Source organism: Rhipicephalus microplus, chromosome 9 (assembly GCF_043290135.1).
Source record: "Rhipicephalus microplus isolate Deutch F79 chromosome 9, USDA_Rmic, whole genome shotgun sequence".
Classification (NCBI taxonomy): Eukaryota; Metazoa; Arthropoda; class Arachnida; order Ixodida; family Ixodidae; genus Rhipicephalus; species Rhipicephalus microplus.
Genome location: NC_134708.1, coordinates 122,866,791 through 122,885,432, shown reverse-complemented (window position 1 = coordinate 122,885,432; position 18,642 = coordinate 122,866,791). Strand labels below are relative to the sequence as shown.

Sequence of the window (18,642 nt, the reverse complement as noted above, 5' to 3'; positions counted from 1 at the left end):
TTTTTCCCACGTTCCTCGAGCGCCCGGGAGCTCAGCACCGATCTACTTTGTTTTCCTCGCGTAAAAGCGCGAGACGCGCACCGAGTGTCGTCTGCTATCGCTCGTCATACCATTTATTTTTTGCACGAAGGGTCTGCCTGCCCGTTGCGGCAGACCCTTCCTGCCTCTCCTTCAGTAGATCTTATAGGGTGCATGATTCAGTTCATTTTCATCATAAAAACAAAACACGACAGCCGAGCAGCTTGAGGTAAAGGCTGTTTTTGGATAGCTCCAGATTGCCGTTGATACGAATAACAAATTCATGGGTGTTTCCAGCCTTGAATAAGACAAGTCCACTTGCCGAAACGTCGGCTCGAGCACACAACCCTCGTTTTTGGAATTTTTTTCATCGCTAGCTTTCCTCTTCCCCTTTCCCAAACATCTCAGTAGTATAGCAACTGCATGAAATAAGATGTAAGAAATGTTTCATCACATAGTGAAAAATGGTAATACTATACAAGGAAATGCATCAATATGCAGCAAGGAAAGAACATCATACAGTTAAACTTCTTTATAAAAAGCATGCTTTGGGCAGCAATTCTTGTCTTTTATACTAGATGTCTCTTATAAGCAGTGTACCTTGTATGCATTTTGTTATCAACCAGCATTTTTCCGTAATATAACCCCATGATTTATTTTACAGACACAAAATGAGTCATAGTGAAAGCGAACAACAGGTACGATGTACTGATGTATAATGTAATCTATGGGGATCATGTTATAGAAATATTGTGTAATAAGAGTGGAATATTTGCCTTCAATATTTGTTTTTTCTGCATAACTCGTAGAGATTGTGTAATTGGTTAAAGCTCATTGCCGGGCTAGCTGGTTAGGATTACTAATTTTAAATGGTGCACGCATCATGAAGAGAAGAGAGGACACACACACAGTACTAACTTGCGACTAATGGTTTTATTTGGGATCATGCATGCTGTTCATATGTAGCAGTAGATCGGTAAAACCGAGGGATCTACATGTTGAGGTAGAGCACAGAACAGGTGCATGTCATCACTGATCGCACAATGATGTGCACCCGACAAAGCCGAAAAAGGCACACGCACACAATTTTCTTGAAGTGTGGCTCCGCACAGGCGTTCAGGAACAGCCGCATTTTGTAGAGAGCCCGAGGCAGAACTATGTGTGAGACAACTGAAGCCTACGGAATAGACAAAATGAAAGAAAAATGTGTATGTGTGCTTTCTTTAGATTTGTTGGCTAATCAAAATAAGTATTTAGAGTCATTGCTCCTAGGCAGATTATTGTCTGTAATGACACATGTTTGTTCTGTGCTTTACGTAAATGTTGCTCCAGTGGTGTTAAATGTAAAGCACTTTAGGTGGCTGGTCTGTCATACGCTGTTCCTTGGCATATTGCTGGAAAAACCACGAATAAAAAATGAAAAAAAAGAGAGGAAGCAAGCGACAAGGGAAAAAAAATAAGACGGAAAAATTAAGTACTATAATCAAAGAGAAAAACAGACTGGAAAAAGAATAACTCGAAACGAAAAAGAGAGGAAAAAGAAAAAGAGAAGTGGAGAGACTTCCTTCGCGCTTGGCAGCACTAGTGCAAAGTTGCCTGAATTTTTCATCGATCTCCTGTGCAATGTGCGATCGTAAACAAAACGTCTACTTGCAGGTTAGCACTTTGTGTGTGTCCTTTTCTGTCTCTTCTGTGGTGCACTATGTCATATTCATATGAAAGTGTGAGATTACGTACGTAATTTGCTAGTGTTGTGCCAACAGTCAGTCTGTTGATTAAGCCCTCTCGTATTTTCTAGGCAAAGATCTTTCAGGTGCCAATGTCGGTGGCCTTATACCAAACAGTGTAGCGTGCACCACTTGGAATGCCACTGTGATGGTCCAAGGATCGTATGAACAGTGAGTGACCTCTTGCCACAAGGTTTCTTTGTATTGAGAGTGAACCCACGACTGAGGGTTCTTAAGGTGGACGATTGGGCGAGTTGGTGATTCATGATCAACGTATGTAACTGCGCGGTAGTAAACACGGACGACAAGAAGATACAAGGACAAGCGCAGACTATCAACTGAAGGTTTATTTTTCACAAACCACATATATATGACTGAAACAGAAACAGAAAACACGAAAATCTACAAAAACTGATGACTTAGCACTTAACAATCGACAAAACGTGAACGTTTGACAAAAGCAGATTCAAGGACCATGTGCGCCACTTGCCAGATACCGTAGCTCTTTATCTAAAAGAGCTAACGACGGTTTGCTGACGCAGTGTTCTGGTTCCCGTGCCATTTTTTCCGCTTCGACGATCATACGGGTATGATCGTCTTTGTGCCTGAACATTACGACCGTGCTTTCGAACTGCGCAAGGCAGCCACACCTACTGATGCGCTGAGCTAAAAAACCCTCATTGCCAGTGCGCACATTGCGTGCGTGCTCGCGCAGGCGCTCATTTAGGCATCTCCCAGTCTGCCCGATGTAACACGCACCACAAGATAGCGGAATTCTATAAACTACATTCATGTCACATCTGACAAACTGGGTTTTATGCCTGACAGTGCAAGCTTGTTTGGGCCTATTGTTTACACATGTCATTTTGGCTAGCTGAGAGAGCTTGTAAGGTGCCGAAAAAACGACCTTTACGCCCATGCGCTGACCGAGCTTTTTTATCTTGTGAGATAGCTGGTGCTTGTAAGGGATTACCGCAACTTTGTCACGTTTGCTTTTGTCTCTGTCATTAGTGCTCTCTCTGCTTCTGGGCTTTTTCTTCTTTTTTATTGTTTCTGCCACAGAAATGAGAAGCGAATCCGGGTAGCCAGCTTCTTTCAGACGCTGGACAGATCATGTTTCCATATGATGGAAACAAGCTTCCAAAATCAAGTTGAGCTTCCAACATCAATTTTACTGTAAGTTGTCCAAAGCTATCTTATCATACTGTGACATAACAGGATAGCGAACTGTGTCTAATGAATGTCCATTAACTAATGCATTTTTTTGTTCACTGTCTTCATGGTTGGCACGAAGCAAGAACCATTACATGAAGTTTTTGTTTACTACCACAACAAACTGCTCGGTGCGGTCATGTAATTTGGAAGCATCCGGTATGTGAAAGCCTTGTCATCAGCATCGTTCCAAGTTATGATGGCCCAAGATGTCGGGCTGGCCTTTTGACCAACTACAAAGCAAAGCCACACTGATGCAAATTGCAACCATACTGATAACGGCGTGCCAGCTCTTAAATCCTTAGCCATCACTTTCCATGGAAATCATTGTGGCCAAGCATGTGCATAGTATATTGAGCTCTTACGCACCCATTCCATGCCTGTATGCCCAAAACCACTCAAGAAAAGCCTTGTCCACACACGCAACCACAGGCATTTTTAACCTTTTTTTTGAGCTTGTGCCGACTCCACTGCATTGCAGATACTTTCTTTCAAATTCATAATTTTAAAAGCGAAGCATTTCTTAGTGCACTGCAGGTACTTTTGGCGTTTCTATATACATATCCATCAAGCCGCCTATGTCTGGGTGCTCTCATGATCAACCCCATCACTCGGGGTAAACCAAAATTTGTATGCGAGAGTAAGAAGGTTTGAAGAATATGACTCCCTATGGGGGTATGAGCCGCAGGTGACTGACAGTTCATATTTATTTGTTTATTGGCAATACTGTCAGCTCTCACGCGAGAGTCCTTACAGAGGGCTACTGGTGCTATATATGCCAAGGAATGACAAGAACAGACATTGGTAATTTAAGTGACTAACATAGTCAACTACATGAATTGCTCTCTGGGCTTTTTGCGCAGACACTTAAGACTTGCACCTCCATGAGTCAAATTAATATCATATAATACCTTTGTTCATCTAAAATTATTACAACAATCTTAAAGGTTGCTGTTATCGAGGCAAGGACACTTTACTAGGTTGCTGCCCCTGGCACTTCATTTGACTGATGATTCTCAGCTTTGAAAAGATCCTTTGAACACTGAAAACACCCCTTTATAAAATTGGAAGCTTGTTAGACGAATCAGAATTGTTAAAAGTTTTACCACAGAGTGTTTGTCGAATTTCTTTGGATTGATCGGAAAACAATGACCATGAGAAGATTTTTTTTCTTCTTGAAACTCCCATCTTACCTTCAGTGCATGTGGCAGCATGCCACGGTGGCCAAGTTGCCATGCTGCTTATGAGGTTCAAATCAGTCAGCGGACCTGGACACGGGTTTATGGTGTCAGAAGAGGGAAGGGTGTCTGGTTGACCTTGAGAATAAAAAAAAAGTATTATGTTGGGCTTGTGTGTTCTGGAGAACCTTGACTGGCATCGGGCAGCATTTCCTGACTTTACTGGGGCCTTTTAAGCTGAGATTTTACTAGATAATAGAGGTTTGTTGGTTCAACTGTGTGTCACTGTAAATTCCAGACTGCATTGGTGTGTGAGTCTGTTCTAAAAATGCACAACTGTCTGCATTGTGCATACGATCTGATTGGAAAAGTAAAAACATTCGATAAGGTTCTGACGCATGGCTCGCACTGAGCGATAATAAGTGTCCAAAATATACACTAAAAAGACAGGGTGTGCACCCAAAGACAGAATAAGGAAGTCGAGACTTGCTAACTAACAACTGAAGATGTGCTTAAAGGTGCATGCCCATGCGTATTGCATAGCATGCACTGTAATGATGACTTTTACCACCCTTTGTGTGTAGAAATGAATGTCAATTGACCCATATGCTGTAATGCCTGCACAAGTGATGTAGGTACTGAATAAATAAAAGAAAATGATAAGTTTTCGTGCCTTCTTCCTTCTCTGTGAGTCGGCATTTGTGCTTTTTTTGTGTGCGTGCCCTGTCTTCTTTGAATATACCATCTTGCTCGGCTCTCTGTTAGTACTTTAACAATTTTAGCCTGTAAACGCACGTCACAAGAAAAAGGTAAAGCGAAAACAAGTGCTTGAGCCAGGATGTCGCAAGATCAGTAGCTTTTTTTTTTGCAACCTGAGTTATCTGCCTAATCTATTTGCCAAACTTGCTCTTGTGCCTTGTTGCTTGACTATGAAATGACTTAGTGCGCATGTTCAGCCATGCCTGAATTTGTAGGGGAACCATTCAAGCGACGGTGAAGCTGTTTGAAAGCAAGGTGCTCCAGTGTGAGAAGCTACATGTTGCCTTGTGGGCACCGTGGGGCAGTGCACGCCCGCAGTCCATTCCGTGCGTCGACAGTATCCGCTTTGTGGACGAGGAGATTCAGACAATTGCCGTGAGTGACAGTAGAAAGCCGAGCCGTGTCTGTTCATTTGTCCAACCTAACGTAGTTACAGACCGCAAAAAAAGCATCTGTTATATAGAGCATACGAAAGCAGCATTCTGAACGGAATAATCTGCTTTGTAGCACAAAGTCATGAGGAAGTCTGGACAGATTTGTCGGAAAGGAAGTGTTGATACACTCGGCAAAAACTTGCTTGGCATTGGAGCGAAGGCTGTGGTGGACATGGGGCTTCTGCACATTTGTGTTGCTGCACAAGTAGTATGGTAGCTTGTGGCGAATTTTAAGTTCTGCTCACTCACACCATTAACATGTTCATAAAATTTTATACTAAAAAAATGTGATATGGAACCAAAAAGTGCAATAAAAGAAGTAATCGCCTATTAGTTTACATGTAGCCTAATACATGTATCAGTGTTCATAACCTAATAGGCTATAAGTTTTTCTATTAGAATTTTTGCTAGGGTGCGCATTTTGGTATCGTACTACGAGCACATTATTCTTGGAGAACCACACAGTGCATTTGCCACCGTGCACGGACCCAATGTGTCATGGACACTATGTTTACATTGAAAAATAGGCGAGACGAAAAGGTTGTGCTATTTAAGAAATAGAAAAAAAGGGAGACATTCTCACAAAGGGAACAACTGTATTTAACCTACGACCTCTCAGAACTTTTTCAGTCTTATAATAAATGTAGTAGCAGTTATTCAGCAAGGCCAATGAGAAAATTACAAGTAAACCTCGCGTACTATTTCTCTGTGCGGTAGCAGGTATGCACTTGGGTTCTCTAGCTTCCACTGTACTGTCAGAACAAATTGTAGCGCAGTGTAGTTTAAGAAAAATTCATTCGAGTCTGGGAAGCCCAACAGGGGCCTCTCCACTTCACCAATCGAGATGAACAGGAGGCCTCACAAGTGTCCTCGTTGTTTAGGCAGCCAAGAAGAGTTTTTGTTAGTCCCATGAAATCTTGCTAGGCTTACCTGAGATTGATGTCCTTGCTTTCTGCTGCAGTTGTGACACATTGTCCAGATGTGATGACAGTCCTCCACAGGACTAGCCAGAGCATTTCTCAATAGAATCGCTCTTTGTCAGGCCACAAGTAGCGAGTAGTAGTAGTAGTAGCAGTAGCAGAACACCGCGTGTGTTCGTTATGCACGTTGCATACGATGCGATCCTGTGCCATGCATTCTCGTAGGAGACCAGAGTTTTAGCTGCCAGCTAGTTGACAGATATTTGCTATAAACTCCTGCATGGTTACACTTTTACTCTGTACCCACATAAATAACATTTGACTTGCTGTTATTTCATTCCCGTGGATGCAATCGCTGTGCCAGTTTCTGTCACACACTGCTTGAACAAGGTAGCTGGAAATCGCAATGTAAATGTCTTCTAGTGCTCTCCTGGGAGGTGTGTGTGCAACTGTAGACAAAAAGGCATAGAAGGGGTGGCAGCTGCCAGTGGGGAGATGTGCTCTGTAAAAGCACCCTGCACAATTCACCGACCGTGCCAGTAGAGTGGTGAACCCCATCCCTTTGTCGTGTGGTGGCATGTACATTAACCAGATGGGATCACATTTCACTGACCTCACAGAGCTCTTTGAAAGGGGCACCGTCTATGCATTGGTCCCTCCATTGCGAGCAGCGCAGTTGCACAGCTAAGCTGAACTAAACAGCTGTAATGAAATGGCAGAACACTTGAAATAATGAAAACAAAAGACAAGTGCATGAGCCAGCCATCATTGATACTTAGCTTTCACATCTACAATGTGCGTGATTAAAAGCTTCATATGGGTTGATAGACTTTTGTCAGTGCCTCACTCTGTGTTGAAGGGACAGGAAAGAGAATAACGGTTTTTCACGTATTAGTAAGGTGCAAATTTAGCTCACCAAAGACTAGGACATCATAGGTTTTGAAAGCATCTACTGGGTTCTTTGTAGCTTCTAGTTGGTAAAAATGAGGTATGCTCAGTTGTTGGGTTAGTTGGTTCGACATCTTGCTTAGGGGAGCCCAGATTTGCTTAGGGAAGGAACACACAAACGTCCTTTCTGTCGTGTGTTCTTTTTCCTAATCAAATACACGCTCCCCTAAGCAAAAACTAGGTGCATTGTCATCTGTGGGTGCCATAAACCTAGAATACATTGTTTCAGAAAATTACATTGAGGCAATGTTACAAAAATATGAAAAACTCGTTTATGAATTTTTCACGCCACACGTGGAGATTTTGGGGCAAGGTTTTAGAATTAAACTTCAACCGTAGTTTTCTTCAATAATAATGAACTTATAATAGTGAAACTTATGGCATTAGAGTTCTCAGAGTGCAGTTTGTCAGTCTAAATTGAGTCATTAGGGTCCTTTTAAGCATGCCACATTGTTTCATTCGACTACTAGTTGATAGACAGTGCCTGTTTCTCGTACTTTCTGGTGTTCTACGTCCTGTTTGCATTGGTTGTCGGGATTATGTTTCTACTTCATGTTTGAAAATTCTTGTGCACACACAGAAAGAATGGACAAATGAGTGCTAACTCTCAACTGTTTTATATTTTGAAAAGGAGTACACATAAAAGCACCAATAATCTGCACAGAGCATGTGCAGAGCAAGTCATGGAACTTATCGGTAGAATGCAAAGGACTGAACAACATTTAAAGAAGGTGATTCCTTACAAGTGAGGGCAATCGAATAGTGCTTGATACATTTTTTTATACCTACTTATATATAAAAAGGCTGCCGTGGCTTGATGTGTTATTCTATCATTAAGAGCAAACGAAACATCACAGAAACAACTTGCCTAGCTTAAAGTCTTACTGCCATATGTTCCTGTTTGCCCAGTTTTCAACATCACTGGGCACTCGTTATAATTAAGCTTGAAGTGCATCTTGGACAGTTCCAAGGCTCCGAGAGCTGTGCTGGGGCAAATCTTCGTGTCAGGGAAACGGCAAATGACTTTGTAGCAGGCCGAGTGAATACATTTTTACAACAAGTGACAAGCGTTTATGAAGCATATTAAAACTGCTTCAAAGGTAAAAACCCAAATAAGGCCACATTTGGTTAGAAAAGGGGCTATGCGGGGCTTGCACTGAAACGTTACACAGTGGCTGAGAATCGAGGCAAAATTTCATTCTATAAGCACGGAAAAGGGACAGAAGGAAACATTGCTCACATTTGATTGCACCTTTGCATCATTAATTGAACAGAAACGCTCTGCTTGGCTCGAAATGCTGCGCAGGACAGTGGTTCAAGATGAGAAATTCGGCCTTAGTAGGTACTGTTAGTGTTCATGAAGGCATTCACAGTTTTGTTTGCATTTGCAGAACCTCTCAGTGGTGGTGAAGTTTGAGAACTTGAGTGCCGGGAACTATTGTGTTCGGGTGAGTATTTTGCACAGTTTTGCACAAGTGACAAGCAGGCGAGTGCTGATCACTAGGATGGTTGTCACTAAGCTTGTGCGGATGTTTGTGCACTTTAAATATTTGAACAAATATTACAGTATTCAAGTTGCCTTCAACTCCAATTTTAATTATTGGAATTTTCAAAGTACTTGAAAGCATAACAAATTTTAGAGTTATGATTTACAATGTACCAAAAGGTAGAAGCCTGCTTCTATGCAAAATTGATTCCACTTTCTTTGAACAAAAAAAATAGCATTTGCACTTACCTTGTTTCAATCTTAAAAGATATATATTCTGCAGGTTAGCTGGGTCATTTTTGAATAATGTGAGACATGTACTATTGAATTGATTTGAAATCATTTGACCAAATGACTACTTGCTTTGAACATGAAATTTACTATTCGCACAAGCCTAGTCAGGACACAATTTTATCAAGAAAATTGGGCATCTACTGCACATAACCAAAAGGAAGTGCAGCTGCATATGTCTTCTTGCTACATCTGGGAAAAATTAGATTTACAGGGAAAAACCAATGAAGTGCTTTGCAGATACTGTTTCCCATGGAGGTCTTATCAAACTGTCTTAATGCTATAAATGTTTTTTTTGTCACCATTCATGCTCACCATCTTTTGTCGGCTGTGGCAATGATGCTGTGGCTCTGACAGGTTGTTGCCAATGCCGTGCCAATTTTGCAGAAGAAATTTTGAGGGCGGATATTTCCTGGAAAATGTTTTTCTGAATAAGACAATACTAATATTTTAATTGAACATTGTTTTATTTTTGTAATAGCATACAAATACCATGTGCATAGTATCAGATGCAGCAATGCAATAAATTATGGGGCACAGGAGGAAAAACAAACCCTATTGATAAAACATGGACAAGTGGGGCCTTCTGGGGTCGAAAAACACAACTGAAGCGGGTGTTTTCAATGCTGGTTTCAATGCTGGTTTCAATGCTGGTCAAGTAAGGATCGAGGCAACTACACGATGGCAGGAACAAGACTGTCCTCAGGGTTTATTGTTGCGCTCTTATATTGGCGAAATGTGTGATAGCAGTGCTATCGTGATAAGGCAGGCAGCGCAGAGAGTGCATGCCTGATACATCCTCTGAGGGGTAAGGAATGAGTTCAGGTTATTTGATTAAAGGCCGCATCGTAACGAAGCCGCTGCGGTGGCTTAGTGGTGCGACCCGATCTTCTTGGGACCAGTGTCAGCCTGGGAGGAGATTGCCCGTGGTGTGGTGTAGCTGGTACTGGAACACCACCGGCGGACGCCACCTGAGGGTGCGGTGTAAGCTGGCGCGGTGTAACATCAACGGAGCTACTCGATGCAGGTGCCCCACATTCAGCGGACCTAGTCTCGGAGGGACCACAATCATCATCACTCACGTCCGCTGTCCACGGTTCACGAGTCTGAAGGAGATGCCGTCTGTTACGTCTAAACACCCGACCATCTTCCCTTTCTACACCGTAGGACCTCGGAGACGTTCTTCCCATCACAATACCTTTCGGACACCATGTTGAGTCCCTAAGCCGTACGATCGCCCCTCTACCCAAGGGTGACAAGGGCTTTCCGCCGTCGCTCTGATAATGCTTTTTGACTGATGTTGACTGTACGCCGCCAAAGTCGGGTACGTTCCACCTGAGACGCCTACCTTGAAGGAATTCTCCAGGTGATCGGCCGTCCACAAGCGGCGTAGAGCGGTAGGCCAACAAGCCTAACCAGAAGTCTGCGCGAATCTACACTTTTTTTGAGGAGGCGTTTCACGATCTGTACTCCTTTCTCAGTCAGACCATTTGACTGTGGGAAGTGCGGACTTGATGTGACATGAGCGAAGTCATATTTTCTTGCGAATTCTGTGAACTCATAATTTGCAAACTGCGGCCCGTTGTCCATGCATACCTCCAGAGGCATGCCGTATCTAGCAACCATAGCACTCTGTGCTGCAATTGTTGTTCTTGCAGTGGTGTCATGGAGCTTCTGGACTTCCGGGAAGTTTGAAAACACGTCGAACGCGACGACGTACGAACTTCCTCCAAACGAAAAAATGTCCACACCCACACGGATTCATGCGCATACTGGTACTGGGCGCATGAGAAATGGTTCTTTCGGTTGCTTATAAGAAAACTTGCAACAAGTAGGGCAGCTCTGAATCAGCAGTGTGATGTCATTGCTGAGCCCAGGCCAAAAAGCCAGACGTCTGCTCTTTCTTTGCATTTCTGCAATCCTAGGTGCCCGGCATGAATACGTCCAAGAATTTCAAGTCGCATGCTTTTTGGTATGACCACTTTCGTTCCTTTTAGCAATACGCCCTTCACGACAGAAAGCTCTGACAAAAAAGGCTTCAGTTCACCCTGCAGGTTCTCATTGCTTGACAAGCTGGAGATGACAGTGCTCAGGTAACCATCATTCGCAGTTTCTTGCTCCAGCTTCCGTCGTGTCGCATCTGTGACCAAACAGCCCAGAACTTGCACTGCATGCACCTCCACGTCGCTCACGGCTTCAGCGCTGTCCTCGGAACTAGCCGGGCATGATCTTGACAGCATGTCGGCCAAGACGAGATGTTTGCCCAGTACGAACTGCAAACAGAAATCATATTTCAGAAGCCTTAGAAAAAAATCTCTGAAGGCGTGGAGGCATGTCACAGATACCCTTCGCAGCAATAGATAAGAGCGGTTTATGGTCAGTCTCAATCAAAACTTTGTGCCCGTACACGATGTGGTGAAACTTGTTGCAGCCGAATGAAATGCTGAACGTCTCCGTTGTAGGCCCGTAGCACTGAGGTGGCAGCAGTCAAGGGTCCCGCAGCACGTATTTTCCGGTACGCCGAAAATGGTAACAGGCTGGCCTGTGACCCTGTGTCAACCTTGAAGGAGACTTTCTTGCCCGCGACCTCAGCTTCCACTATCCCGTCTCTGGCTTTTTTATTGCCAACACCCGCTTCCAGGATGTCGAAGTCATCATCGCAGTCGTTTTTTTTTTTTGCCTCAGCAATTTTGGACATCCGTTGACAACACACGGCAAAATGATTGGGCAGGTGGCATATGTTGCATTTCTTGCCGTACACAGGACACTGCCTTGGTCTGTGTCGCCGATCGCACTTTGTGCAGCGGTACTGCTTGTTGCCATTTTGGGGGCTTCTGCTTCTCGGTGGTGGCGCACGCCCCGCAATAGCGTCAATGTGGCTGTCCATTGCCCTCCAAACTTCGTTTCGTTGCGCCACAGATTCCGCAACTTTGCAAAATTCTTCTGCTTTCCCTAACGTGAGCTTTGCTTCGCAAAGCATTTTTTCGCGCAACTTTGAGTTATTCGTGCCGAACACTATTTGATCGCGGATCATTGAATTCTGCTAGTCTCCGAAATTGCACTACGCAGCTTGCTTTTTCAGGTCTTGAACAAATTTTTCGAACAGTTCCCCTTCTGCCTGCTTTTTTGAGCGAAACAGATACCTCTCATGCACTTCATTGCTTACCTCAGAGCAATACGCTTCGAACTTTTCAACGACTGCCTTGTAGTCTTCCTGGTCTTCCTGTGTTTCAAACTTGAACGTGTTAAACACGTTGAGAGCTTCATCACCAACGACACTAAAAAGGAGCACCGTTTTTGCGGCTTCACTTCGGGGTTGGTCCTTCGCCGCGGTCGCCACAAGGAACAGGTCGAACTTTTGTTTGAAGCGTTTCTATTGCTCGGAGAGGTTGCCGGTCAGCTGCTGACATGGTGGTGCCTTGAGTACTTCCATCGATGGGGTTCCGCCGAGACCGAGACGAAGCTTTGACCCGAAGTGACCACTTCTGACACCATGTACTGTTTTCAATGCTGGTTTCAATGCTGGTCAAGTAAGGATCGAGGCAGCTACACGATGGCAGGAACAAGACTGCCCTCAGGGTTTATTGTCACGCTCTTATATTGGCAAAATGTGTGATAGCAGTGCTATCGTGATAAGGCAGGCAGCGCAGAGAGTGCATGCCTGATACACAGTCCTCATTGGTTCCACCTGGGACCATTTTTTGTTGATCTGGAGCATAGTTGCTATTAGTCATTTTGTTAGAAAATCTTATGGCAACATACTTGTCAACCACCACAAAAAGCTTAGGCAGTGTAATTACAGTGAACTACCTTTTTTGCATGGACATATTTGTTGAGCAGGTAAACAATAGTAGTTTTTAACGCATGTGCAGCATATTCATTGCACCTCAAGTGCTGCAAAAAGGATTGCTAAAATCACAACTGCAGTCATCTTCGTGGCTTCACATGTAGACAGGTTCACAGTTAAATGGAACACTTTTGTGGGCACCATGTCCGGATTGCGCTCTCTCGCAAGACCATAGTGGCTTAGATTTCCATAAAACTACTGCGATTCAACTCTTCTGACTCCTTTTGATAGACTAATGCCATGCCTGAACGATTTTGCTATGAGGCCTGCAATATGACTGGTGCTCATCAAGGTGTTCCCTTTAACAGTGGATGGTACTGTATGTGATATGACTGGCCAAATTTGAAATGTCTGCTGAAGGTCAATTCGGTGGTTTGAAAATTTTGTGCTGTAGAAGCGTGTAGGGGGCTTGACTGCGACCTTTAGTTGACACTGAATCAAACAGAATCTAATTATGCAGTGGAAACATTGCTAATAGAGATGGATGAAGAATGAACTAAAGAAATGTATCTAAAGAAATGAACTAAAGAAATATAAATGTTGGGAATTGTGTATGCTTTGAGAATACAGAGTGAAATTTATGTGGTACGTTTGATTAAGTCATCTTTGTCCGTGTGCAGCATTTAAGCGAAAATAGCAGTGAGCTAAGCTTGTTGGTATGTATTCATTCTGAATAGTAGGCTTGTGTGAATAGTGAATTTTATCTTTGAAGTGAATTCGAAGTAAATAGTGATTTTAGTCGAATAATTTCAAATCAAATTTGAAGAGTATATATAACATATAAAGAAAAATGGGCATATTCATTTTGACCTAACTAACCTGCACAATATTTTTTTTAAAATTGAAATAGGGCCTCTATGCAAATATTATTTTTTTTATTCATTCAAAGGAAGTCTGAAGAACCTTTAGTAGTTGCAGGATTTGACTTTTAGCAGGATGCGAGTCATAACCCTTAAAATGCGCGACATTTAAAAGTTTATTACACTTGGAGCATATAAGCCATCATAACTAGCTTTTAAGCCTAATGAAATGAATTGATTTGAGAGTAATATTTTGTTTAAAGTGGTCGTGTGACACTTTTTTAGTAGCCATGGAATAGATTCAATAAAGAAACTTTTTTATTGCCTCATGAATTGGCCGCCACAAATATGTTTGGAATACATCTAGTACACGCAGAGTTGCAAAGATTTCTCGCCCGCTACAAGTGCATTCTTTCTTGTCTTGACAAAAGCGCTGGAAGATAAGCAGGAAGGGATGGCACGGGGAAAGAAAATATGTCACACGTGCTTTCTGAACTTGTGGAGTCATTTGCCGAGAGAAGAAAGCAATTTTTAGCTGACTTTGAGAATTTATTGTGAATCCCACGCCACGCGCTGCGCTTTGGTATTTGGCTTGCGTGTCCTCGGTAGCCTCAACTACCAATCGGCAGTGTTTTCTGACAATGTTCTCCTAGTGTTGCAGGGCCCCTTTAAACTTGAAGGGAGGCTTCGTGGCAGAGCATATTTCTTTTAGATAGGTGCTTTCATGGTTCAGCATTTTTACACTGCAGTGAAACCACCTTTACATGTGGTATATTCGGATTAGTATGCATTTATTCGTTCCTTGCAAATACTTCGAAATTTTCAATAATTTAAATTTGAATCGAAGTGAAATAGAATACCATACTATTCGTTCGAATATTCGAAGCATTCGAATATTCGCACAGACCTACTGAAAAAACAAGGCAAAAAAGAAAACACGATAGCTTATCTGCACATGCCCATGCAATATGCGAATCAATCAATCTGGCACACATGGTGGCCTACAGCAAAGGCTTTTGATTTCATCTTTATGCTAGTTCATTGATGGTTCGCTCACACATGTGCTACCACTATTATTGATGTGCCATGACTCTATCATCAGATACGTCTCTTCATTCCTATTCTGGTAGTACAAAAGTGCTAGTTCATCAAACATTGGTGTGCACTTACACTCTCGACAATCTAAAAAAAAAAAGGGCTACAAAATGATCTCTCGATAGCGACCTCTTATGCTCTATAAAGATGACATCGGCATGAAGATGAAGTCAAATGCCTCAGTTATCTTTCATGTAGACTCTGATGGGTACTAGGCCCCGCCGCGGTGGTCTAGTGGCTAAGGTACTCGGCTGCTGACCCGCAGGTCGCGGGTTCAAATTCCGGCTGCGGCGGCTGCATTTCCGATGGAGGCGGAAATGTTGTAGGCCCGTGTGCTCAGATTTGGGTGCACGTTAAAGAACCCCAGGTGGTCAAAATTTCCGGAGTCCTCCACTACGGCGTCTCTCATAATCATATGGTGGTTTTGGGACGTTAAACCCCACAAATCAATCAATCTGATGGGTACTAGATTAACAGAGTCACTTATTGCATGGACGTGTGCAGTAAAATTAGGAGTGCGAAGAGCACAAAAGAGGGCACAAAGTGCTGAACATTCAACAATTTATTTTGTTAGAAAGTGTCATATACAGTTACACACTGTTACTGTGTGGAGCACAGTGATGTTACAAGAAATTGTCATCTGGGAATACATTTTTTCTTTATCAGTGAGACCGACAGAGGGAGTAGTTACACAATTATCCTTTAAAGAAAGTAATCTCCCCTGCCTTGATGATTTCGTGTGTGGTGTGATGCCTGCATTTTCCGGCAATGCTACCAACTGAACATCTTGGTCTGCACCCACACAGTGAGCAGAGAGCCACTCTTGCTTTGACCAGTCAGCGTTGTACGAATGTTCTTTCAACCTTTCATATAAACCTTTTTTCGAAGAAATAGACTGTTGGAATTTCAGTGCTCTGTGCCCTCCCTCCTGTCAATTGTGCTGATTAGCACTCATCATGTTGTACCAACATGCCTTCTGGAATAAGTTTTCTTTCCTTCTTTCCTTTCTGCGTTGCTGGTGTCCTTTCTTCCTTCTCGTGCTATTTCTTTTGGAACAACTTGATTTACAAGGAAGAGTACCCTCTAAAGATTTAAAAAAAATGCACATGTACCAATAAGTAGCAGATTGACCGTCGATAAATTGTTGGAGCCCTGCTGTCTCCCCAGGTGTCTCCCCGGTGCGAGCCTCCCGAGGACTGTCTCACCCTCACCTCCAAGGTCATCGAGCTGTTCTCTGGCAAGCTCCCATTGTTCACACATTCGCAATACTTTATAAGAGCAGATGTGTCCAAAGTGTAGGCTTCTGCCCATAGTAGGTTCAAAGTGAATTCAAAGCAAATAGTCGTTTGGTCAAATGATTTGAATTTGAATAGTCTTTATCAGATATGGCAATGAAAAATAGGCATAATTGTTATGAGCCAATAGCCTGCACAATAGTTTATTCGAATTCAAACAAAGCATGTGCAAATAGATACATAGACGGAAGAACTAAATAATGTCCAATAGGTGGCGTTAGTGTCCAGGCCAAAGTGGGCCGGCCGCTCCCACGTCCTTTCCTCTTGTTCTAAGGGAAGTGGAATCAACTTGAAATACCGTATTTGCTCGCATTACCCGCGCACTTTTTTTTATGGAAAACCGATGCAAACTTGGGGGGTGCGAGAGTTACGCGGGGAAAACTTTTCATGAAAACAGACTGAGCGAAAAAGAAAACGAAGTGGCCGCAAATCAGGATTCTCACACGAGCAACGAACAGCAAGCTTTGAGAAGCACTAATTAAAACTTACCTCAACAATAAAAGCACAGGCAAGTTTTATTTGAGACGCAAAAAGTGCAAAAGAATAGTCAATAATTAGAATATCAAATGCAAAGCTTGTGAGCCTTGCAGGCATAGCGGTAGCGTTCGTCGCTCAACAGGAGCCCTCAAAAGGTAAGCGTAGGACGTCAGTATTGGGTTAATGGCTATTTAACAAAATCATCTGCAGTTTTCATCAGAAGAAATAAAGTTTACCGTCAATCCCAGTTTTAGGCACACGGAAGGCCCAACGTGTCTTGGTGGCTTTCAGCTGCCGTCACCAGTAGGGAACACAAAACTCGTAGATTCCGAAGGGCCTACCAAAGGCCCTGTTGCCGTTGTTTAGTGCATGGTCTATCACTTTCAGCTTGAAATTAGCCATGTAGCTTTGGTATCGCCCCATAACGTGACAAGATTACCGACACAACATACAAAACACGCTGCAACGCGCACTTGCCACTTTGGCTTGGCTTGAATCGGATTGAATCTTCGTGCAATAATAGTACGCTTGATGCTTAGGAGATGGTGCCACTTGTTGCGTGCTATCATCAGTGGTTTGAATGAGCAGACGACATTATTGCGGCAGTTTTTGGGGGTGCGATAATTACTCGAGGAAAAAAAGAAATCATATTATTGTTGGGCGAGGTGGAGGGTGCGAGAATTATGCGAGTGTGAAGATTATGCGAGTAAATACGGTAGTAGCAAGATTTCACTTATGGTACAATTCAACTGGTGAGCTGTGAAAACAGCCACATTTTAGAATTTACTGTATTTAGTGCATATAAGCCAGTGTATCAAGCTTTTAAACTTGTAGAAATTATGAATTGATGGAAGGTTAATGTGTTGGTTTGACGTTGATTCACGGCCTGCGGATTTTTCATGGATAGGTGTAATTGTGGTGTGGCACCCCTCCACTACAGCAAACCCACCTTTACAAGGGGTTACATGTGGATTATTATACATGTTCATTTTGATTACTTAGAAAGTTAAAATAATTTCAATTTGTTTTGAGGCAAACTCAGATACGTTAATAATCATTGGATTATTTGAATTGTTCGAATATTCCCACAATCCTACTAAAGTGCCATCTGTTAGTTGTGCTGTAAGTACTGTCTGCCGCATTCTATTCATCGTCAAGCGAAGAGAACCACTAGCATTTGTTATTTTCTTACCTTGGCTGTGTTGAAGATGTCTTTTGGGGTAACATGCCCGTACATGCGGGAAGTTTGCTCGAAATCGTGTGTCTCCTATGGTGCAAATCAGAGTGTCATACACGTGCATGCCAGCACTTTAGTTCCCTTTGTCATCCGTGACAGTGTAAGCAGTTCGTATGTGCTTGCGTTCATTGTAAATGTCGCGAGGTGAAAATTGGTTTGCAACAACCACAACCAGCAACACATGCTCAATAAGTCAATCAACAATTCAATTGAAAACTTTATTGTTCACATGAATATACATCAGTTGTGTTATAAAGGCAGTGCCCCGTAACTTGCATAGGAGTTGTGACAGGAGGCCCTCATGTCATATTCTGTTGTACAAACACAGAGCGCATGAATAAAGTGTATGATGCCAGAAATATGGGAATTCTCATCAGAGAAAGGACGAGACTATAAAAGTACGTAGCTTAGTTTTGTAACTGGTAAACTATTGTGGTTTGGTTAGTTCTGTGGACAGTTTGTCCCAATAATGTGGTGCTGTACACGCGAATGCAAATGATTTACAATTAGTGCGAGATTTCGGCATGCATGGTTAAACTATTGGATGTAACTAGTCATATCGGGCGTGGGGTATTTGGTAAGCAATTTTTACTGAGGGACACAGTATTATAAGGAGAAAACAATATGCCATAGTGGGCCATCTCTTTAGCTCGAAGTGCTGACTGTGAGCTGTTGGTCCCCGTACTGTGATTCTTGTGTCAATTGTCGCCACCTGCTTTCAGCGTCAATAGGCTTCCGTTTAAATGCTATTTACATCAATAAACTACATTTCCGAGTGGTCCATGTGCTGGGTTACTCACCCTCATATTCAAAAGAACAAGGCTTTCCCTTGAAATAAGAAGGCTGATTGGAGCGCTGCGTGTAGGCAGAGCAAGTCACTGAATGTCATCAATAATCTGCAGCAATTCTTGAAAAGCA

General features: G+C 42.8%; 1 protein-coding gene across 10 annotated transcripts in view; it reads left to right on the top strand.

Moving 5' to 3' along the window:
• The window catches only part of LOC119163037 (uncharacterized), a 214,165-nt gene that overhangs the window by 90,925 nt on the left and 104,598 nt on the right, over positions 1-18,642 (top strand). For all 10 annotated transcript variants that reach the window (XM_037414931.2, XM_037414927.2, XM_037414925.2 and 7 more), the window contains 4 exons: positions 1,817-1,916; positions 5,110-5,269; positions 8,588-8,644; positions 15,883-15,952. In XM_037414931.2, coding sequence (XP_037270828.2) covers positions 1,817-1,916; positions 5,110-5,269; positions 8,588-8,644; positions 15,883-15,952 — 387 coding nt within the window. The remainder of the gene's footprint in view (positions 1-1,816; positions 1,917-5,109; positions 5,270-8,587; positions 8,645-15,882; positions 15,953-18,642) is intronic.